General features: G+C 31.4%; 1 protein-coding gene and 1 long non-coding RNA gene across 5 annotated transcripts in view; one reads left to right on the plus strand and one right to left on the minus strand.

Annotated features, from left to right (window-relative positions):
- Window positions 1-6,719, minus strand: part of LOC126894041 (steroid receptor seven-up, isoforms B/C) — a 31,146-nt gene extending 24,427 nt beyond the window's left edge. Inside the window, exon 1 of one of the 4 annotated variants that reach the window (XM_050664684.1) lies at window positions 6,385-6,557. Coding sequence is in view for 1 of the 4 variants with exons in the window: in XM_050664681.1 (XP_050520638.1) it covers window positions 4,059-4,404 (346 nt within the window). In the remaining 3 variants the exon portion in view is untranslated. Of the gene's footprint in view, window positions 1-4,058; window positions 5,034-6,380; window positions 6,558-6,591 lie in introns of those variants that run through there. The other 3 variants (XM_050664683.1, XM_050664682.1, XM_050664681.1) reach the window with 3 other exon arrangements.
- LOC126894051 (uncharacterized) overlaps window positions 1-20,022 on the plus strand; it is a 42,354-nt gene extending 22,332 nt beyond the window's left edge. Inside the window, exons 2-3 of the long non-coding RNA XR_007701302.1 lie at window positions 16,963-17,050; window positions 19,795-20,022. This is a non-coding gene — a long non-coding RNA (uncharacterized LOC126894051). The remainder of the gene's footprint in view (window positions 1-16,962; window positions 17,051-19,794) is intronic.
- The last annotated feature ends 5,846 nt before the right edge of the window (window positions 20,023-25,868 follow it).

Raw genomic sequence — 25,868 nt, forward strand, 5'->3', positions numbered from 1 at the left:
CAAAACAGTGTGCCCCACGACTCGCAACAATATACACGTGAGAATTCAGTGCCATTCAAACCGATTAACGCGGCTAATGCACAGAAACAATAAAAAGTTCAATTGTTAATTGATTACATTTTTACCTGTCAACGAGTCGGTTGTTCTTTATGAGAACTCCCATTGTTTGTTTTCTCATTTGTCAATGTGATACCTTTTTGTATTATTATCAATTTAGACTAATAATTTCGGTTGTGTTGTGAGTAACAAAATACTTCGAACGTATAATATTATAAACTGCTGCTCACTTTATTTTTTTACCAACACATATTTTTTTGGCTAATAATTGTATTTAATTTATCACGAACGTGCCGAATTTAGAGACCGTGAAGTGACCAAACATCGCATGGGCTGGGCCGTCGTTAATTTTGCTGTAAATTTACGTTTGTTAATGCGTTGCGTTCTCCCAGTGTGTATCATTAACGATCTCCCTCTCGACTACATGCAACCGGCTAAACAAACAAATTATAGTTTACTATTATTTGTATAAAAACGTAGCGTATTACACGGAATGGATTTATCTATGGAGTGATCTTGTAAAGCATCATCCATTCAGAAATGAGTTACTATATTTGTAGCGTTTAAGGTATGGCTCGCGGGTCCAACGAAGGGAAATTACGCTGTAATAATTTAATGTACCGTTCAGAAATGTTAAGACAACACCAAAATAGAAACACTATGATAACCAGTGGATGTATTTATCATGTACGAATCGATATGTTGAAAAGTTTCAGTTGGCTTTCATTTTATTATTTAATTTAATTGATGCGCTTTGTAGATATCATAAAACGAGTCACTTGACAACATATGTTTAGCCGAATACTCGAAGGTAAACGAGCTCGTTAATAAAATATCTGCTTGATATTGGCGTGTTGAACATATTATTAAGAAAAATTAATTTATCTCTTTTTTGGTATTATTACTCTCTTTATTAGAGACGTAAAAAATCTCAACGCAGAATGTACAAGATGAAACCATTTGTCGTGTACGGGAGTTCAACATTTTTATTAATGGATATTGTTTGCAATTTTCTATTATAGTCACTTACCACAAACACTTTCATGCGAGGAGTAGACATTTATGATACGACACCTAATCTGATGTTATAATTAAAGTGTCCTTGCGCAAACAATATAATATACGCTCGAATTAATGCGGACCAACTTTTAATCTACTCCAGGGTGTGAGTCCTTGTTTTTTATTACTATTTTTTTTTTATCATAGTCGTATTTCTGTAGTGCTTCAAACACTTCCCTTCCGTCACCTTGGCTAATTCCCCGGCGTTTAATGTTACACTGGACTGGCTCGCAGACCGGGTGGGACTAATTAAGACCGAAACGGAAAACATCATACAATTAAAATGTACAAACAAAACGTTGTGTTTAAGCGTACTCGGATCGTGCACCGNAAACGGAAAACATCATACAATTAAAATGTACAAACAAAACGTTGTGTTTAAGCGTACTCGTGCTGGGTAAGTCAACAGGGTGTAAAAATATAAAGAGGCGGAAAAAAGATCATGTTAACAAAAAATGAAAATCCAGACAATGGGGTAGGAGAAAAGAGAATAGTACTTTGATAATGAAGGGACGCACACCGTCCGGACGTTGTATTCGTTACCGTCGGTGTTTTTAAAAAATGCGGTTTATTATCGTTATTATCACTGTCCTTTCGTCCAGTCATTAAAAAACGCAGTATTTTTAAATGGGTGTAAAACCTTACGGCTTGGTTTTAGAGGGTGAAAAAGGCTTTTTTTTCTATTCCCGCCGAGAACGAAAAAATAAAAATAAAATCCTTAGAAGTCGAATATTCATTTTACAGAGTGATAGCTGTTGACAAGTGTTTATTTTTATGAAGTTTTCAGTATTTTTTTATTTTGACACTTATTAGTCAAATAATAGACAGATGTCAAATAACATTAACCGTTAAGAAATATTACAACGTAAAGATCTTTAAATAATATTGGTATTAAATGATATTTTGAGCTTGTAAATTCAAATTGATAAAAATGTTATATTCACTCAAATTTTTTCAATAATACTAAGCAATTAATAATCTCTCTTAAAAAAATCTTATTTTTTGATTAACGTTAGTGATTATCATGAAAATTCAACACATTATAGTTGATTTAAAATTAACAAAAATATAAAAATTTATGTATATTTGCTTTATTTTAATTATCAAAATGGAATCAATAATAGAAGTTAATTTTTATCCATGAGTAAAAAAAAAGGCGTATTGAAGTCAACATATAGCTGTCTAAATGTTAATATATTTTTATTGAGCTATATTATTTGTTATACTTACAACACTGTTGTATACGACTTTGATAAAAATTATTATTATTTTGTTAAGTACACTCATTTTGGATTCTCATTTATGAAAAGATAGTTTTTATGAATTTACATAATATTTATATTGAAAGTCAACAAATCATTGTCGAGGGGTTAAAGAGAGCAACAAGTAGAATAATACCCTAAGGGTAGTTTATTTGGTGTGATTATTTTTTTGTTATTTTGCGCGAGTATAAGTGTTGGCAATATTATTAGACACCTTTTTTTTTTAATCGAAATTTAAGTGATATAAATAAGAAAATTATTCAATAACCTCACCGAATAACCGGTTCAGTATTGTAAAATTAGTTGTGCCTACTTGATTACTCCAATTACCTAATATATGTGTATATGCAGCACGTGCGAGTTCATTCAAATTATGGGTAACGTTAAAGTATAATTTATTGTCTGAAAGTTGACAAATTATTGGGTGTATAATTAATTCATAACACTAAGCTAAGAAAATGTATTTTGTTTTATGTAAATTCACAAATAATTATGATTGAATTGTAGTTAGAGTGATTGGAGATCTATAAAATAAAATATCACTTTTTAATAGCTTAAGTTATTTTTTTTATGTTATTAACTAATTGTTTCCTTAAAAACTGGTAAATATTAAACAATTTTTTTTAATGCATAAATCTAGAAAGAGAAAAGTAATATAATTCAACGAAGAAAACTACTGTTTGGAACGTGAGCAGTGTTATACCTAATTAATTAAAACATTTTAATACACTAATTTGTACACTTTTCTTTTATTTTTTAAAGACGATGAGGTGTGAATATATTAATTTTAAGTATGCTAATTTTTTCAACTTTGTCAAAATTCATTTTTAAGTTAAATCGTTCGAAATCAAATGAAAAAAGGGCAATTGTTTTTTTGTAAATGACTTTGAAACGAATTACATTTGTATTTTTAAAATAATTATTTTTACAAGTCATATTTAATTATTGTATTTAGTAATTTTTAGACTTTCATGAAGTACAAAAATGATATCATATTTTTAAACGATTGATAAATGATGTTTTAAAGACATATAGGATTTAGGACATAAAACGAGGCTTTGGATGAGATTTTAATTTCCTCGCTTCCGGTTATAACAAAATGCTAATTTAATATTATTACACTCGTAATACACTTATTTCCAATAAGATAACATTATTATCATCTGCTTGTTTACATTACGAGGGTGACGGGTGTTATATATCATCGTTGAACCGTTCAGTAAACACGCGGGTTATGACCCGGCGACCAGTTGACCCAAAGGAATCCGGTTTCTTGTTCGGCAGTTCGCGTGTTTGTTTGGCATTAGATTCCGCATGCGTTTGGAAATGGGGAAACAAATTTTATTTTTTAAAATTCTTTTTTTTTTTGTTATAATTAGTTTTTTTTTTGGGTTTAGGAAAAAGTAATTTATTTGAGTTAGTTTTTTGCGATATAACCGTTCCAGCTGACAAGCTCAACGGAAAATTAAATGTTATACAGTTTTTCTTCCCACAATTTTATATTAATTTTTTTTTATCGTAATTTTCTAAATTAAATGTTTATTTTTCTTGCGATTTTTACACTTTATTTATTTTTTTATTTTATCAAAATTTGATTGAAAATTTTATCAGATTGATTTTTTTAAGAGTTGGCCAGTTAATTTTGAATTAGAAAGTATACACAATTTTTTTAAAACTGACCTTCACAAGTAAATTGTCCGTAGTGTTTTCCGCTACTTTTATCACCGCAAACGACACATTCGATATTTTGTCCGTTTTTGTCGCACTGTCCACCGAGTGCGACCATCGTTCCACCCGATTGCGAGCTGGTCGTACCCGGTGTGGTACTCTGCTGCGGTTCTTCTAAGTGGTGTCCACCGCCACCCATTGGCGGGTCTCGCCACGCGGGTGTCACTAGGGCCATACTACGGGTGAATCCGCCGAGGTCGTGGTGGTGTCCACCACCAAGGGGATCCGGTGGAACACCGTGTGGTAGTTGTAGCGACGGTGGTGCGGCCGAACCGCCAATCGGTCCGCCACCGGTCATGCCGGGTCCACCGCCGGACACAGTGCATAGTCCGCCTACCGCCGCGCGACACACCGCGAGGCCGTTATGCGGAATAATAATGTTGCCTGCCGGTATGGACCTGAGCTTCCGCTGAAACTGCCGGGCTGTCCCGACGACGATGTGATTTGGTTTTTTACGACAAAAACGCACGAGAAGACCGTATATTTTTTACTAGTAATTTTCACGGCATACGCAAACAAAATGTTTTTAATTTAATATTTCACTTGTAATAAATCAAAAATTATTAATTATATTAAATTATTGTATTTACACATTAATACGCAAACTTTTATCGTTCGGTTAAACGTCGGCGGTGACGACGATCGTTTCGAGTTTTGACCTTTCGGAGACCTGGCGGCCGCGATCCCAGACCGGAGTGAACTGACCCGCGGGCCACCGGGTTAGGTTAGTAGACCCGACCGGGGATCGGTGTGCGGCGTGCGTACGGTGCGCTCCCCGCCAACATAGTTCCGTTGCTACGGTGACGCGAACATTCGGCGCGCTGTCATTGGCTCCCGACCCGGCCACCTCTGACCAATTCACACGCGCGGTCGCGGCCCCCGGTGACACTGTGTACACGTACTACCGCGGTGATGTTCAGAATAGGTACCCCGACGGGGGCACTTCGACGTACAATACATTCTTTTGACGTGCCACCCACACCCCCTCGACACCGCCCACCCCTCTATTCGATCTGTCGATATGAGCGCATGTAAACTATAGTAGTATAATAATTTACTTCTTAAGCTCTTATTTGCACTTGAAATTTATTTGTTCATTTTTATATTTGAAAATTACGAGCCCATTGATCGATTCAATTCTTTTCTATTTGTTCATATGAATTTAATATGTAAAATACTGCGAGAAAGTGCAATATTTATATTGAGACATCTAATGTATGTATATAATTTTAAATGGTAAATTAATTATTTTATACCTAAAAATTATAAGTTCCTTCTATTGTGCTTAAAATTGTGTTACAAAATATGTGTTCTTGTTTGTAATTAAAAACGCTGAAATGTATGCATTATTTTTTTAATTAATTTCAATTATATGCATGTAGTTTATGATGTCAATTTTCAATTAATAAAAGTATATTGTCGATTCCAAATAAATTTGAATAAAAATGAGTTTGAATATTTGATTTTAGTTTTTTATCGATGAACTCAGGTTTATTCGATTAATCAGGTTTTTGTATGAGCATCCATTAAACTTATCTTTAACATTCAAAAGCTGCAGTTTATAAAAAATTTATTGCTAATTTATTAACTATCCAACATAAATATTATTGAACACTTAGTAAAAGGTCCACTACATTGGTGAATGATTACATGTACAATGGCATTCTAGTATAAAAAAAAATTGTGTAGATAAGAAACGATTATATGAGTTATGTTAAGAGCAGTACGTCAATTAAAATTCTGAGATGAACATTTTTCGTTAAAGCAGCTCTACATATATTTTAGGTTATATCAATAGTTAGATTATTAGTGCACGATAATAGCTACGATTATATTTTTAATCTTGTAATTCATTCTGATAAATTTTCGATTGTAAAATAAAAAATGTCTAATTATAATTATTTGTTCGGTTAAGGTTAAAAGTACATCAATCATTCTTTAGATAAACAAATTAGAACATGGCAGGATTTCCATGTATGTCTGTTTATTTGTTTCATTTATCTTAATATACCTATTATACTAAGTTTTAAAGATTATTCAGTTACACATGTTAAATTAAAATAATCCACCCTAATAATAGTGAACATCAGATTTATTGAACATAATTAACTAAGATAAGAAATATCAATATTATAACCAATACTTATGAAATCCTCAACCTTTATTTAAACTAAAAATTAATTTACCAGTTAATTTTTATTTAAAATGAAGACTGTATCATAATCAACAATTTAATCGAAGTATCTTATCAGTTTTAAAACTTAAATTATTTACCTACTTATTTGCTGTAATTATACAATTTAGTTAAAATTGTTGAGAGCTTTATGAAAATATATTTTTGTTTATAAAAAAATCTGCAATGGGAACACTGTATTACACTGTTTAGTTAACTAAATCTAAAAAGTTTCAGTACTAGTAATTGAGATTCATTTGTATCTTAACGTTTTAAAAATGTTTGTTCATGTATAAAAAATAGATCACGTACCCACAAAAGCCGCGGTTTGTATTATTTAACTTTTGATTCTTATCAAATGCAACTAATAATGCTTTTGAAAAATCTCCATTTTGTCAAACCCTATTGTATATCGTATATATTTAGCACTAGTAATTTGAATACAAATGATTTTAACTTCTTGTTATTTAGTTAGTACATTAATATTTGTCGGATTTTTCAAACGACCTGCATTTGAATATTTCCTTAATTAAATATGCGTGAATAATTACTAATGAAACAATAAGCAAAGTAAAACTAAGCGATTTTAAATGAAGGAAATGCTCAACTGCTTTATTAAGGTCACATAACAATAAAAATTTATTATTCATCATTCAATACTATCGATGACTATATTTTTATAATTCTACTGTTCTTAACTATGTCGCATTATTTTTTTCATGACGATTATTTCACTATTTATTATTGATGTTTTTTTATCATTAACTATCTCGTACAAAATACTTTTGAAATTTCATATAGATTTATTAATAAAAAAATCTCCATCATATTAATAGACCTAACCTAATACAAACTTTAGTATAAAAAATTAATTCATTTACTAATTAGTAGAAAATAATAAAATGTCATGTGAATAGAAAAATATTAATAATTATTTATTAAATTTTGTTAAATAATCATCATTAATATAATAAAACAACAAATGTATAACATATTGAAAGAGAACAAACAAGTCACGAGTTTGTTGGTGTTCAAAACAAGTATTGGTTAGACTTAAGGATTATTGAATCAGAAATAAATATTATTGCATATATTATAACTGCCATTGTCAAACAAGTTAAGTATTTGAACCAAAGTTATTCCGTTAATTGACTATTACTATCGAATAACTTGGAATTTGAATAGCTCAGCTATAGATTGGAATCATTATAGAGCAGCATGTATATTTTTATAAATATTTTATTTACATGTAATGTTTGCCTTAATGGTTAAAGTGTTTTAACGCAAAATAAGTTCTCTAGGGAGCTAAGTACATTTGAAAGTCACACGTGTAAATGATTAATAATATATTCATGAATGTTGACCTAAAACGCAAATGAATTCACTATGGGACTCTGACTTTTTTCGCATTAGATTTACTAGATAAACTGTTAAATAACTTTTCAGTCGTTTTGTTTTTATCAAATAAGCCTTTTATTAGCTATTTTTTTAGTTAATATTTAATATTTAGCTTATCATTTCTGGTCCATATATGTTTTAATTACTTGCGAAATATATCCATTGTAAATAAATTTTAACGAGTTGCAAAATATGGTTTAATATTTAAGAAAATAATATAAAATATTTAAAAAAAATAACTTACAATTTTTCATAATGTTTGCTTAACTTTTTTTGCAATTTTGATATATTACAATTAATTGCACTTTTATTATAATTAATTTAATATTCATTTATTCGAAATGATGTGTAGAGAATTTTTTTAAAAATGTTTATACATGATTTATTGTATATTTTGTACTACTATATATTGTTTATCGAAGGAATTTTGCCGTTTTCATTTCCTGTATTTTATAGCAGGTTTGCGAAAAATATGGATTTCTCATCCCTAACTAGTGTAATAGTAATTACCGCCGCCTTTTACATCTATACTTGCGCAACATGTATCAGTTAGACGGCGAAATGGTCGGCGGATGCAAAGTAAAGCGTATAAATCACTCTGCCCGTCTCAGTTTCCCTCTTTTTACCACTACAGTTAGTAAATTAAACCTGGCGCAGACACACGGCTCAACATGGATATTTATCTTTTTAGTAAGACGGTAGCAGTTGTTGTTCCAGCCAGGACAAACTACTAAAGTTTCTGCAGTTTTTAAACTGTCACGGTTGCTCGTGTAATTAACTCTTTTTTTTAGAAACCGAGTGGTAGTGATATGCGCGGTCGCATCCCTCGAGATGGTATAATATTTCAATATCACACAGTAATATTTGTTTACCGCATTTACTCAGTTAACCCGAATCTTCCCCTTTAGTTTACCCTTTTTTCGATGAACCGCAAACTTGTAAATAAGATGCCTCTGTTAACAACTAAATAAATATTGCAGTCGATAATATATTATTTTAATAAAATTACATTGTTTTATTTGTTTATCATTCTATTAGACTAATTAATCTAAAGGATTTCGAATTACAAAGGACGAACTTTAGACAAGTTATATTACTTCATTGAATGACTTTTTGATCAGACTGAAAAAAAAATGGTTATATCATAGAACTACCAGAAGGGAAACTTAATAGTCGACTAAAACAGTCGTCCATATATTTATGCCAAAATACAGAAGTTCCCTAAATTAAAATTTTTTTCGTGGTTTAAGGGTACATTTTAAATATGTAATTCACGTCGGTTTTTTAAATAAATGGTTAATAATTTGAAATCAAACACTAATCAAATGATCAACGATGTATAATATTTAGAAACAAAAAGACTTTGCACCAAATGGCATGTTTCTAGTCATGTCGGGATCGCTCTTATCACCTCCCATAAGAATTAATGTAAATTCATATTACTATCCCTCTGGTTGTTCTGTGGTTATACATCAAAGTTTGTGGCTAAACTGTTGAATAAAAGCTAAGTCGTTTGACGTGTGGTAACAATAATACACCAGGTCGCTATTATTTTGCGTTAGCTTTCGTCTCGGTGATATAGGCCGATGGATATGCGACCAAGACGTCTGCTGGCTATATAATTATGGAACATTTATCACTACCTCTTCTGTGATGCTTTGTTTCTATTGTATCAGAAATTTTCCTTTAGTCTTACGATTGTTGACCGAGGGATGCTCACGTTTTACTTCCATTTGGATAATGCGGTACGCTCTAGTGTCATTGTCTTTATAAAAAAAAAAAAATCTCGAAGATATCGCGGTATACTGGATTTTTTTTTATGTTTTGATTAAAAAAATCATCTCCCCAAAGCGTTTATCCGTCACTCTCGATAGAAAACAGTATATATTACGTGTTATCGTCGGAAGTACTCATGAAAACGATGTGTACTTAAAATATAACGGTGGAAAAGCATTTTTTTTTTTATCTCGTCCCCAGAGAATGGTTTATTGTTTGACTAGTTCTGATGGACATTTTGAGCAAAAGTCGTACTTTCGACATAACATAAAAATATTTAAGCGTTTACGGTATTTTTAAGGCCCGAGAACTTTTTTAACATAAGTGCAAGTTAAGTTAAGTCAAAAGTTACGAGTAAAAATAATCTTACAAATTTTAACATTTCCGTTACAAAAATAATAAATAATTTATTTGCATATATGTGTATATTATTGTAAAATCAGTAATATTAAGACTGTTTTTATAATTTATAATTATAAAAATAAAGTTTTTATTACATATTATTATTATTATTATTACATATTATGTTATTACATCGTATCATTAAAAGTGTTTGTTTTATAGACTTTTTCATAATTAATATTATAGTATATTAATTACCGCCATAAACAATTGTTACATTTTTAGATTAATTGTCAATTAATAAAAAATATTCCTCCATTAAAAGTGTATTCGAAACAATTTAAATTACTGCATAAATATTATTCACCACATAATAAGAAAAAAATATGTGTTGAATAAAAAATAAATTTTATTTTACTTTGAAGTTAAGATTGTATTTTTATATAAAATTATCCTATATCAATTATGTATGCTATGAGATCATTGGTTTTTATTATGCATACGTTTGATTATTTTAAAAATTGATACTAGAAATAAAAAAAAAAAATAGATGTATTTCTTTTAAAACGATTATAATAATGGTATTAATTTTATGTTTCGCTTCGAGCAATAGATTAAGTTAGAATAAAAGCTATACATTGAATGTATTTTACTGATAACCTTTTATACTAACCTCGGTTAGAAGTTGCGTCATATTTTTAGGCTTTTGTGGCCGATGCATCTTATCAAAAGACTTTCGGTAAAACGTAATTATAATTATTTTCTCGATTCACTATCAACTTCGTATTATTTTTATACTGTACGTATAATTATTTATTGAATAAAATATTTATCTTTAAACAGGGTTAACCACACCGTTAAATAGCGATGAATTATATTCTTCTTTTTTACAATTCGACAGATAGACGTATTACATAATCACAACAACAACAAAAACACTCTAGTTTAAAATGTCGAATTTGGAAGTCCGTTCTAGAATAGTTTAATTGTAAATTCATTAACGACCACCACAGGCGTTTTCATGTGCCTCGATCGGGTGATTAATCTTTTTTCTCTATTACTGATGATTGATAAAAGCGTAGTGTCCGATTTAGACGACAGATGTGGGTCCGTACGTACTCTGCATACTTCCATCGCAGTGGTGGCAAAGTCATCGACATAATTCATTGTGATCATCATCAATTTGTTTTCCATCAGAAGGGTTTACTGTTCGCTTGCGGCGGTTTCGTGTTACTTAGTGGTTTATAAGTGTCAGAGTCAACGGGTTAGTTAAAAAAATAATAGCAATAAAAAATTGAACGATAATGAAATTCGGGTCCAATTGAAATAATTAAGACGCCGCCGTTGCTATGCCCGTATTATTGCGCGTATGGAGCTGGTCTGCATATGTGTATAATAATAATGTACCCCGTGATAATTTATTCGTTAACCCTGTGGGCACAAGCCGCAACATTATGGTAATTCGATGACTGGATTTGAGTCCTGATTTAAATTCACTCTTCGTGTAACACTATAGTGGTGAATCTATTTCAACGCCATCGACTGGGGCTGTTTATTGCCGCCAGCATTCCAAATGCACCTAGTCATTCACCACATGAATGTCTCTTCCCTTTTGTGACAATTATTCGTGAAATCACATTTTCTATCATTATAATTTGTCGCCACTTTAATGGACGGTTTAACTTTCAAGACCGTCGTGTTGCTTATGCATTTCAATGTACTTTAAGTTATCTGAAATTTTCAGTCTAGAAATCGTTTCTTAGGCAAGATAAATAATTGCAAAACAGATTTATTTAAACTGAAATGAAATCCATAAGAAAAATCTATTTCTTGGTCTTTCTTACATTAAATGTTAACAATAATATTATTTAAAAACAATATAATAATAGCGTAAAAAGTTTTATTTAATTTTTCCTCGTGTCATTTTTTTTTCCAACAAACATTTTTAAAGTACGCTGCATTATTATCATGTACACAGACAGTTTCAATAATCTTTTTAAAAGAAAAATTTCATAAAGAGCAATCAGCGTTTTTTTTTTTCTATACGAATCAAGGATAAAAGGATATAAACTTAAAAAAAAATAGTACAGCATAAAATTGTATCATTGCCTACTAAACACAAGCGTTATGTTCTCGAGAGGAAAGTGCACTAAAAACACGAGTGCTTAATTGTTCATGAACAACCCGAAAGAGGATTAGTACAGTGTTCGTGTTAAGTGGTGGGTAATGAAAAAACGATGAAGGGAAACTTCGCTTTCGAGAACGCTCCGACGGCGTCTACTCGTTGAGGGATAATTTTATTTGTCTTTTAATTTTGTAATGAGATCCTTGCCGTAGAAAAACAAAAGGTATCTGTGAGCACGTGTCCTCTGCACATGGTGTTTTCGACGTGTGTCGGTATGCTTAGTAGATTTTTTAACTACCTCTTAACCCTTCTCTAAAAACAATGCACGTTAAATGACGAGTATTATTTAGAGCACGAATTGAAACTTGAAAAGGCAAAATTAGGGGTTAGAAAATATGTTTTCTTTGCTGTGGCAAATCTAATCTCAAAACGCGTACAAGATTCACTCGCATGTTTATTGATAGAAATAAACGTTAACCGGCAGTTCTTATAGTAAAAAGAAAATTATTAATAAGTTAAAAATGGATTTTTTTGTACTTTTTCGAAAACTAAATGTTTCGGTCGTCAAAAAGAAGTATAAAACTGAGTATACTCATTGGCATGTAAAGTTATTGTTGCTGTAATGAGATTTTATAACATTTAATGAAAAAAGGGGAGAGTATTTATTTTGTGTAAGTTTATAACGGACAGAAAGGAACTATTCGTCTGTGTAGTTTAAACATAAATAAGCTAATAATATTATGCGGACTCCTTTTGACAACGTTTTGCGTTAAGGTGTGTACCTCCTTTGTCTGTTTCCCTTATAAGATAAAACCAAAAAACTGTTGTGTATCGGTCAGTCGTCGTGAATATTTTTCCGTTATGCGATACGGGGGCCGTTTACGACTATTAATAATAAGAATAAACAACGGTGACCAAAACAATGAGGGGAGAACGGGTTGTGTTTACCCGGTGTACGCCCGACTAAGGGTATCTTCTTCTCACACCGGACACTGCTAACCCCTTCGTAATTATAATCTAGGAATCCGTCTTGAATTGCGTTTCCGAATAAACCTTTGCTGTTGTGCGTTTTAGCCGCGTGTCCATCATATTGCTGTTACTATACACACCTTTGTCGTCATCACTGGCATCGTCGTGTCCATCTGACGGTCGGTCAGTGGTTGGCAACGAAAGAGTTATGACAGCGGCGGTGAAGTATTGCTTTCCGCTTGTCATCGCGGATCTATCCTACTGTGAACTCTACCGTCTAGTTTTTTATTACACTATACCACATTAACAACCGAAATACACCGGTTTATTCATCTGTATAGTATAATATATTAATATTAGTCTGTTGATATTTCAATTTATTATTTCTCATTCTTGGAACTGGAAAAGCAAAAAGAAACCCCTCATATTCGAAAACGCACACGTATCAACGGTCTCTATGACCCTTACCGTCAAGGGAAGACTTAACCTTAGGTACACGCTGTTAGATTTAGTTAAAAAAATGACGCATAGTGTCAACCATAAAAATCGGTACGCTTAAAATACCATTTTATATTTTGAAATTTGATTTTCATAATAATTTTCTCGCTTAAACAAAATAATCTGTTTAATTGTTTTAAATTGCATTCGTATTCATGTGTTTATTACATTTGGTTTGGCACACAACGCTAAAAACTCTAAAGTAATGACTAATTAAAGTGTCCAAGTAGAAATCTATTAAGACTCATTTGATGTGATATGAGGCGATAAACACGTTGCATAATTACTCGAGTAAAAAATTATTTTCCAATTTCTATTACGTGTCTTGATGTTTTTTTCTAAAACTAAAATTGAGAAAATATTTTCATTAGTAATTCTTGATCGCTTCGAGTGTGAATTTAATAACTTTTAAACGTTTGACTTATCAACCAAATAGACCATTGTACCCACCGCGTATACACGTTTATCACGTAAACCGATTGTCATATTTAAATTGCACGAGAAACGCAATAAATAAAGAATACATTTTTCAATTTCTCTGTGGTTTACCTCCCGGCCGAATTATATCATTTTCACTTTCATCTCGAGGCAAACGAATCACTTATACGAAGTATGTCGTTTTTGCTTTATAGACCGCAAACAAGCCTACACGGTAAACACATTCGCCATAAATTACTTAGTTACTTTTACCTTCTCTGCGACCACAGCGAAGCACAATAAAGACATTAATCTTGTTAACACGTTTGTACTCGAGCGAGAATGCATTAATTTAACATAACATCATTGTAATCGATTCTTTTCAATTGTGTTCCGCATCGAAACGGTTTTTCTGTAAATTAACAAAATAATAATGTGAGATTGGATAGATTTGTCAGACAAAAATACAATACCATATAAAATAATGATGACAAACATATTTCGGTATTGAAAACTAATTTTCCTACAAACCATGTTTTGTGTTTATCCTTTTATTATTACTGTCGTTGGCCCACACTTCCATTTAATGCGATCCCTCGCCACCCAAAAAGGTTACACGTGTTTTTAACAATATCAGTATTTACGACAAGGTTGACATAATATCTAGAAGTAATATATTATAACGATAAGTCTTGCATCAGAGTAGTATGTCCATTACATTGTTATACGATCGTTATTTATTAAACTCCGTATTGCTCCATGTGTAATATTATCGAGAGATTTCCTTTGGAAATTATCATTAAGATAGTCAAATGAATGTCTGGATTAAAATTTGTCAGAGAGCCAGAAGGGTGTTTCTAATCAGATCAGATGGTCAATTTCTTTGACATGAAATGGACTACGAAGTTTGAATCATCTGTAGTAAATTATCCACGTCTCAGTTAATACGTTTAAAAATCTATTTTATTAATAAAAATAGAAATCGAGAGTTATTTTTGTTTTTCGATTTATTGAATAGGCTTTTTTTAAATCGTTATAATCTACAACTACATAAAATTCGCTTTATAATATGAACCCATTTGAATGGCAAGTTTTATTTAATCATTAGTATTATATTATACTAAATATTGTATAATTGTACAATTTATAATTGAATTTTATGTTTCGAACTGGTGACTAATCCGTTTTTATCAAAATACATTTTTCTTCGTTTTATGATCTGTTTATTATTGTGATCAAAGATATGGATAGCAACGAATTGACATAATTTACAAATATTATACAAGTAAAACATATTTTTACTTCAATTTTTTGTTCAATGTTATTATATCTTTAATTATTAAACAAAAGTAACTAACAAAAAAAAATATTGGGATATTAAAAATAAAATGTCTTCGAATAATTACACATCAAGAATAAAAGTTTTAATATCTTGTTTTATGAGCCATTCAAAACTAAACAATTCCAGTTGCCCAATAATAAAAAAAACAAGTTCTATCCCAAAGTATTTGTCTTTAAATATTTTGTACCATTAATGTGTACATACCAGGATTGTTAAAAAAAATCCTGTTTAAAACATAAGTAACCAGTATAAAACGTTTAAAATATTTCATTAAATCAATGTAAATTTTGGTTTTTTAAACACGCAGTGTTAAAAATGTAACAACAATGGTACACACGTACTTTTCGCTTATATTCCTCAGACTTAAGTTGAGAACAAAACGTGTTTTTAATTTCGGACTTTAGGAAATTAAATTATGTATATAGCTTTAATGAAAATTTTTGAGTGCAATTTTTTTTTGTTTCTATTTTAAATTGGTCGCTATAACGATCAACAAAAAAGCAAGCCATTAACGTTATTAAAAAATAATGAACTTTCCAAATTCCTTTTTCTTCTATCTTAAATTTTTAGTTTTTTTTTGTGAATAAAATGTTATTCAGCTAGCTTTTATTTATATTTTGTATTGTAGAAAATATTTCAAGTAAATTTAGTGCCGGCGTAAGGTTGGGGTAAGCGCTTGTGTAACGCTTACCCCCTAGACTTCTCGGTTCTTGGGGTTCCACACATTGCAGTTAGGGTTTTGTTTTTGGAGGATATACATAAGAAATACATTTACTATCGGGCAAACGAAAAATACTATTATATTATTAAAAAATAATATAATATATCTCTACCGTTTTATCATTATTACTGGGGAAGTCTATTTCAATAACCCCCTGCTTGGCAATCATGATTTTATATGGGCTGAGCAAAACTTGCGTCGGTACCGAGTATTTTCTTCAATTATATAAATCTGTAGAGTTTTTCAAAAGGCTCATTGGTTTTACAGTCAAAGGCGGTGTAGACCGAGTAAATGGTAGAATACATCTATAGAATGTATCGAGTGCTGAATATTTTTTAATTGTAAATTGATTCAAACTCAGATTCAATGTAATAGTTGAGTGTTGTCCTCGGGCATGAGATTTTTAACGGCAGATGTGTACCCACATCATAGTGTTCGTGAACCCTAATAGTTGGAATTTTAAGTTCTCTATAAAAAATATATTGCACCAATGACAGATGGGGGTACCACTTTAACACCTTTGGTTTAGATTAATAATCTTTTTGAAATCGTTAGCCGAATTTTATTATGTTTGCTATTTGCAGGCATATTTTCTATAAAATTAGAGTTTTATTAATTGTTATTTGAAATAATATTTAAAGCAAAAAAATGTGAAACCGAAGTTTTCAAATGTTTTCTTAATTGAATCGAATTACGCAAAAACAAAAAAATATATTTAAAAAATACAAAGAAAGTATTGAGATATTCGAATTACAATTTAACGTAAGAAAGTCGCTTGGAATGTGTTGTGTCAATATTTAAATTTTGTAGAAAATATCTTTTTTTTTTTATTATATTAAATGTTTAAACTCATAATAATGAGAAATGGAAAAGGACATTAGATTTATCCAAAAATCTTATCGAAAAAATATTTTACGAGATTTATAAAACATTTTACACGCTTGATATAGTTTTAGTAATTGTAAAATTTGAAATAAACTCAAAGCAAAAAATATTGTTTTATCTTTGAGTTCCTTTTCATTTCGTTTTTATAGACCTCAGTAATCTTAATTCGTAAATTTATTGCCTTTTTACATTACACGATTGATATTACAGATGCGTTAATAATTGTACAGACGTTTCAAACTCAAAGTAATATTGGATAAATGAGGTGATATGGCTGTTATTATTTTAATAAATTAAGGTATTTATGGCTATCAAATATTGTAATAAAAATAAAGTAAATAATATATATATAAAAAAAAAAATGATCGTACTGAAAGTAAGTAATAAATAATGAAATTTTTATATATTAGTCAAAGAAGCATTAATACAAGAAAATGTTTTCTGTATCCCCATTTTTTTTTTTATTTATCATTTTCTGAACTATATTTTTTGGTTAAAACATTTTTAAGGTGGTAATATGACCCTTTTTTTAGTTCTATTATGAAAGAACAAATAAGTTATTTTTAAATTGATTATTATAAAATGTTATGTTAAAAAAACAAATATAGTAAAAATAAACATTTCACGAAAAATTCTCATAATCAATTTAAAAATAGATTATTATAAAATGTTATGTTAAAAAAACAAATATAGTAAAAATAAACATTTCACGAAAAATTCTCATTACTTTTCCATCAGCTTTTATCATGCGGTAATATGATGAACAACAAAATGCTGTGATACATAAAATAACATTATTTGTTTCATCGGACCTATTTGAACTTTAACTACCTTGTGTAATTGAGACATTTGGTTAAATTTTTTTTGTCAAAATCTTGAGAATTTACTGATACAATTTTAATATTTTATAATGTTAATAAAGAAAGAAATATACAGTATAACAAAAATAGTCTAAAATGAAAAACGTATATAAATAATTTTTTTACATTTTACAACAATTTTTTATACGACAGAAAAAACGTTTTTTTATTGTGAAACATCTTTTACATACACACGAATGTTTCATACGATTCCCAATCTTGGGTTTTTTCTAAAATACTATTATCTAGAGGAATAAAACGTATAACAATTATAACTTTTAAAATGTAAAATTGTTTCAATACGTATTCAAAAAAACAAAAACCCAAAAATATATGACATCAATAAACATAAAATATCATTAATTATGATACAACTTATAACGTAAAACACATACTATCGAAACATAACTAAATTCTTTTGAAACGTTAAATGAAAATAAATTAATCCGACTTTTGTTTTTGTGCTTATCAAACTCCATATGATTAGGGTACTTCATCTTAATAACATTGTTATTTCACTTTTAACATTTGAATTCATCAGAGAGGACCTTCAGTATATATACTGAAGTATATAAGTACTATAGTACTTATTTTTTGTACATATATTAATTTGTCATTATATTTACTTATTATTACAATATTATTACTGAAATGTATTACAATACATTTCTGTGACTAATTAAATGATTTCAAAAAATCAGTTTTTATTCTTCTCACATGTATTTCTAACAATTTTTTATAGTGATGACGTTATTAGTATGGTAAAAAGTGTAGCTATTTATGTATTATTTTTTTCTTAATTTTTTTGAAATAAAAAAACTTAATGCCTAATAGTAGACTGATTTTACTATTTAGCAATTTGTTTTTTATCACGCCAGTCAATCATTTCTGTTATTATTACTGTTATTATAATTTTATATATCCATTGCGAACCCCGAATGGGATGATTGGAGTTGATTTCTCACGACGAAAATAATTACATGTCGATATAGAATTTGGATGGGGTGGTAGCAAAGTAATTATTTTGTTTATCTGTCCATGGAAAAATCATGAACACGCCAATTTTTCGACCTAATAGTACATTAGTTTATGGAGTTGCGGTACGTTTTTTTACAACGCTCAATTCGTCCACTTTAACTGAACGTCATGTTACCTTTGGTATGTACGCATACCTAAAGACTGTGGTGGTCGTTGGCCGCGGATCATCATTAATCAACGCCGAACAACTGCAACAACAACAACTCGGCCGACACTACTAATCATCCCGCGCGAACACCACACTTTATTATCATTACTTCGTGAATATATCTATACGTTATCGTGTATAATAATATTACTGTGTACATCGGTGTACGTATTATCATTTTATTATCCTATCGATGGTCGTGGCGCGCGCGCGACGCTTAAAAAACGCCCGTCCGTTCGCGCTCGGTCCATTGTGCTGTCAATCAGTCCGTCGTCGGCTTCGCGTGCACTGCACGGCAACAAGGTGGTTATGGCGACGATGGTTATTATAATAGGGTTCATTAATATCCGTGTAATGCGTACGATATGGTAAAATCCATCGCCCAGAAGAATAATTTAACACATATAATAATATTGCGTTAACGGTTCAACATCGTGCGCTTTAATGCCACACAACTGGTTCGATCGGCTCAATAAATAATATGACTTTGATAAGTCGTTGACAAATGTCCTTACCGAAAAACTCTTAGCATTCACATCGGGTTTCTTTACTATCGCGTTAGATTACAATTTTTCATTTATCTTACGAGTCAAATAGTAAACTTATGTTTTCTCTTTTAAATATGTTACTTTTTATGATAAATATTGTTTTAGATTAGTGTAGGTTTTTTATTCAACAGATTCCGGGTTTCAATATTTTTAAGTGTAAAATGTTAAAAGTTTTCTCGGGGAAAAAGAATACATTAGGTACTTTTTATGGCAATTCAATATGTAAATGTCGTTTAAAGGCGATGCGAAACATTGACCGGGCCTGTATTATATATTTTGAGTGCTTAGCCTCAGGCAACGGCAAAAAAAACCTTAACCCGGCCAACAATACTAAATTGGAACGCATAATACACCGTGTGTGTTTCCCTTATGTTCTTTACTTTTTTAATTTGACTTTTCTAGAACTTTAATCAGGTTACTGACGGGTATACTGTTGTGCATTATACAGGTCTCCCCATCTAGATTGGATTTGCGATATAGCCGAAGGTCACTTGGGTTTCATGTGCCCTAGGGAAATGATGCGGTCGGGCGTGTGATTTTGTCGTAGCCACTAGCTACACAAAGCAGAGCAATATGACGATGAATAAGAGGAAGTAATAAGTGGCATTATGATATCAGGTTATGAACGGTTCCGATGATTTCATTAGTTCAGAAGGCTGTGTATAATAAGAGCGACCAACCGGTAGGTATAATTGTTTATGTTGTGTGTAAAATTGCTTCTTTCTGTGTAACTCGTGTGTACTTTTGTACATATTATCGTCGTGTTTCAAGATATTTTTAAGGTTCCAAAACAAAAAGATATTTAAATTACAACATTTGAGTTTTTTCTTTCAGCTTTGGTAGCCATTAAAAAGTGCTACGGTTGGCACGATGTTTCAACACTGTGTGGCTTTGAGAAAGCATTAATCAAATTATTTAATCATTTATCTACATTGATTTATCATTTGAACAACATATTCATCTTGAATATTTGAGTTCTACGTACAAAACTTACAAGTTGAACTACCGGAAAACATTGTAATAAAAGTCAAACCTGTGGCTTACATAATACGTATTTTCCCTATCGTTTTAAATTAGAGATTAAAGTCGTTTATTCGGTTAGTGCTCATTATTTTACGGATGATACATTTGCAAAGTGGAACAAATCTAAACCTGCTGTGACTTGTACCACCTGTGATTTACACAGCCGTATGTGTATGAGAGAAGAGTGCAAATTAAATTATAGAACGAAACTTGACGTGGAGTGTCTGGCAATTACACCAGACAAATGGGGTCGGGAGAAGAGGTAAAAGGGCTGGACCACTCGCGCGTTTTGCCCATAAATTATACCGGTGGCGGAGGATTGTGGTTCGGTTTGGCTACCCTAAAAGTATCGTTTTGCTATATTAGTTGCACAGTAAGTCTTAGTATGTGTGAGCGTGTGTGTATATGCAATTGGGACGGATATAAATCATTGCAATGCCCACGCTTATGTCCTGCACGGACTAGTTGCATCATTGAAATTAATAATTATTCATCCGAATCGTGGCCGAGAATTTACCACGCGTATCTATTTACAGTTACAATATAATCACTTTATACTTTTGCAAATGTACATCTGCAGAACAATAGTAGTAATTCATCTCCTTGGTCAGGCATTACTCAGACTAAATACCGTACTGTTTGTCCCGTACCGAGTAATAATGACAAATAAGAGCTATTCAGTGGACGTCTTAAATGAATTCCTCGCGGTAGTCTTCACTTTTCAGACGATCGTTTTACAAACAAGACAATAGTGTCATTTTCATCGTATAGCCTTAAGACTGAAATATATTAATAACTTTCCACGAGGACATATGTTTCAAGATGACATAAAAGCTGTTTTTAGTGTTCAGTGAAAACATATATGCATCCCCTCGAGCTAAACTATTGTTCTGTATTGTTTCATTACTGGTTGGAATGACTAAAGCGAATCATTATTGGGGAGCTCTACACATTTTTAGTTCCATTGATTGATTTGATTTATTACAAAAGTATTGCTATACTAATACAATAAGCATCGAGAATGTACTTTTTATTGACCTTATGAGATTCTCCACTATTAACACCCACATACCTGCATATTGATTTCAGTTTACGATAAAACATTCCGACTGCTTAGTATTAATAGAAATCGTGACAATTTATCGTTCTCATTTTATTTAATTTTTTTTTTAACGCCAGTGTAATAAAACAACAATGCTTTTCACATTGTACTAGATTTTATTATGTACTTGAGTATTAATGAAATATCTCTAAACGTGTTGCAATAGTTCAAAAGTGTCGTATACAAATTTACTTACAAAAAAAAAATTACCAACATATAAATGTGTGCTTTACTACTTTTCGCTAGAGATTTATTGATTTCTCTGAGCAAATTAATGTATATACATTGAAAACACATTAAACGCGTTTTAATAATGTGGTAATTTAAAAAATAATTTACTGTAGATGAATAAAATTTTAGATTTTACAAGTTCTTTTATTACATTTGATTATTTCTTGTCATTATTATTGTTTAGTTTATCTAAACAGTGTAATTGAAGTTTAGTGTATAGTATATAGAGATAAAAAAGGCTAGCATTTTGTATCGCCCTACAATGTTTTGATGGAGTTATTAAATAGTGTACATCAAAATAAATATCTAATATGAAGTATGGTGTAATTTCTATTGATAATCTTTTCATTCTTTTTTTAATATATTATTTAAATTATGGACTTCACGATTGCGTGTAAAATGATACATTTATTATTTCACAGTTCAAAGTAAAATGTTTAATTAACTCAAATATCTAGTTTTTTTCTTTTCAAAGTCGATTAATTTAATCCTAGAAATTATTCTAGTCCGATAGTCAATAGTTTCTATAATATTTTGTTAATAAATACTTGTTGTTGTATTCCATTTAAATTACTGAGAAACATAAAGGAAGTTAAATTTCTTTTAAAGTAATGAACATTTAATAAAAACAATTAAATAATTAATCATGTTATCTAAGAGATTGCACGAGTCAAAATAATAGACATTCAAACTCTATTAACGAGAGGTTTATTTTTAGTCAACTCAATTTTCATTAAATTTATCATGTGAATAAAATAAAATATCTATTTTTATAAAAATCATACGCGAGTCGGTACGTAGTTGTTGTCGACGTTCGTTAAATATTTACTATGCGTTACTATAACACTTGTTTAATTAGAATAAAAATAACATGGACTACTACAATATCGTTAGAAACAAATATCTAATTTCAATATTCATCGTTGTGTTGTTAAAATGTTTGAATAGTCATTAGGTATGTTTCCGGCACTTGAGAATTACGTAGACGAATAGTTTAATATGTGTGCATTGTGAAAAAACTGTACAATGTCATTTATCAAATTTCAACATAGAGACATGCTTTTTTTTATTATCTTCCGTTGAAAAAATACTACAAAATGTTCTTGTATGATGAATTTTGAAATTTAACAAATAGAAACTTATTAGACATATATATATATATTTGAATAAAATAAAAAAAATTATTATGAAAATAACATGAAAAGTCAGTTTTTATTCCCGATATTCTGGCGCTCGTCACTAAATTCAAATGCGTTTATAACTCCGTTGTTATGATTGGGGGGGGTTATACCCCAAAATAAATATGTGGTATATAAATATATTTATTGATATATTTTGAAGGTGCTAAAAAATTGTACATCTCTTCCTAAGAAAAAACTCTAAGAACGCTACTACTTATACACTTATAATCTCTCTAAAGTTTGCGCAATTTCGGTGTTGCATTCTATGAATAAGCATACAGTGACAGTTGAATTGATTGTACGTGGATAAATTATGGATTTTTGTCGCAGATGACTATAATTAATCAAGAAGGACTAGCCATTTAACCGTTGCCTTATCCATTCGTCACTCAATCGTTTCGCACTGTCTTTGTCGATTCTATTGCGATCGGTCACGGAGCATTGATTGGTGAATACGACGAATATATACGACCCTAAATTGGCCGCGTAGAATTTGAAATTCTGCTCTGGCGTTCAATGAGAATAATTATTGTCCCGGATCAGCGTACCGGTTCGGACCCTGAGAAAAAAATCATGATGCATAATAATGCGTATTGGACTGTTGTAATAATGCGCTATCGGTCATTTGAATAAAATATACCCGATCGATATAAATATTCTTAGATCGGCGGACGGGAGCAATCCGTGTCATGCGTACACAATGCGGTACGCACTAGCACAACGGTCAGTGTCTTAGCCGGACGACCGAGAGAGGAACATAAAGACAGTGGAGGACGAATAATAAGAGGAGACTAGCCACCTATTGTGTATGATTTATTCGTGTCGTCCCGTCGGGGGAAACAGACCCGGCTATTGTCCCACGGTCAGTGAAATTTTTGCATAAGGGTGTACCGATCGGCTGCGCCGCTAAAGAAACAACGTTTTTATGCGCACTAACTCGTAGCTGTTACTGGCATAATACTGTATTACTACTTTCCATGATTATTACCCAATGACGATTTGTACGCAAATATTCGCGGTCCCTCCGTTCGTTTGGAGTACACACGTTTTATTGTGCGCCGATTCTCGTTCCGGTTCGATTTGAACAGCGAAACCCGTCACAATGGTATTAATGTTTCTGCATGCGAATAACGATTATGACGAGCAGCATATAAATTCTGTTTTCCAACAAAAACCGCGTTTCCCCTTCGACGTCGACATTTAAGACGTGGGAATACGAGTAATCCGAAAGATAATAATAATTATCGTTTTTTTCCCGTTCCGGTAATGGAAACGGGAGATGTATTTAAAACGCATAGTTTTCAACGGTACTGATTAGAATAACGTCGTTTCACCAGTTGTCTTGTAACTTGTCACAATTGTCGTCATTACATTGCTAAATAAGTGAAATAGTATCAAATCGTGTGATTTGAGTTCTTCTTGACTTTTGGGTACTCGTACGATGTTTGGTTTCTACTTTACTGTCGCACTTTTCAGTGTGTTGTACATTTAATTTATTGCGACTTCAGAAACTTCTATAAAACAAATAACAAAAATAAAATAAATACAAATAGCAAATGTAGAAATGTTTCCGTTACCAGTTGAAATTGTTTATTACGTGGTTCAATGAGACAGACAGACTTGAAGTAATCGTTAGTGATTCGGTATATCCACACGTTTCGCCAGTAATCAACGATGAATTTTAATAAAGACAACGGCAATAACTCATTGGGTATTTAACGGACGACCGATGTTTGTTATTACACTAAATATATTGTCAACAGCCGGGAAGTCATCATTTAAAAATGAAAACCAGCAATGACAAAACAGATTGATATCTCTCCCTGTCGGTTATTTGCATGTGCAGGTGCTTTCAATTACTACCGACGTTTCACTCGTTTGATTACAATACTTGTACATGCGTATTTGATGTGTGCAAACGTGAGAAACGGGACCAAATCACCTGCAATAGGTCCATGCGAATACGACTAATGACCGTATTAAATAATAATTATTAATTTCTTAGCCTGGTAGGTCCCTGGTTTTTTGGTTTATGGCGTTTTTCATCAGTCGAGTCGAAACCACAAATAAAGTCTGTTACGGTTTAATATTGTTGGTGATAATCGCTTAGAAAACCGATGAACCATTTTAATCGAATCAGATGTGAAACACAGGAGATTTTTACGATTTATGAATATTAGACCATATGCGCATATGTGGTCGTCTGATTTTCTTTGCGTTATTTACACGTTCAGATTTGACGTTTTGTTAAATAACAAAATTGATAATTATCGTTTTTCTACAATCGCTGTGCGTCGTGACAATTATTCGTTGCTAACGATATACTATTTTATATCACATTCTAAAGCCAACAGTCGGTTGATAGGTAACGTTCAATTAGCGAATTAGATTTGCCACACGTAGTCGGTGAGCTACGGCGGCAGAGATACGAGTAAAGACATTACGCCCATTGTGCACGGTTGTTAATTAATATTACACAGGGATAGGTTCCGGTGTGTACACATGAAAGTAGCGGCTGTCATTAGTGCGGTTTGGTTATGGATGACGTAAGCGGCGACGAGAGATGAGGGTCCAAAATAGGGCTGGAGCAGACGCCGCGCACGATATAGTGAACGCAGTTGTGTTCTGACGAAACTCAATCCTATTCAAAAAGAGAATGACAGTGATGAACTCTGCGGTTCACTTTTAATTAAGAAAAGTTTGCGTTACACGAGAGAGGATTAAAGGTTCACTTTTGGAGTGTGGTTGAACACGATTTTTACTGTTGAACCACACGGAGATCAGAGTGAACTCGAAGCTTATTCGTATTACCGTCTGAGGGATTTACATGACAAAGTCTTTACACGACTTATAATGACGATAAAGTCGGAATACTCGTTAGATTCACTCATTTCGTCATTTTCGCTGTACGATGCCAAAATGATTGCACACTAAAAAATCGTTCATAGTTAGCTTAACCGTTTTATAATAACTGCTAATGATCGT

This window comes from Daktulosphaira vitifoliae, unplaced genomic scaffold, assembly GCF_025091365.1.
Source record: "Daktulosphaira vitifoliae isolate Bord-2020 unplaced genomic scaffold, ASM2509136v1 Scaffold_1, whole genome shotgun sequence".
In the NCBI taxonomy this organism is placed as follows: Eukaryota; Metazoa; Arthropoda; class Insecta; order Hemiptera; family Phylloxeridae; genus Daktulosphaira; species Daktulosphaira vitifoliae.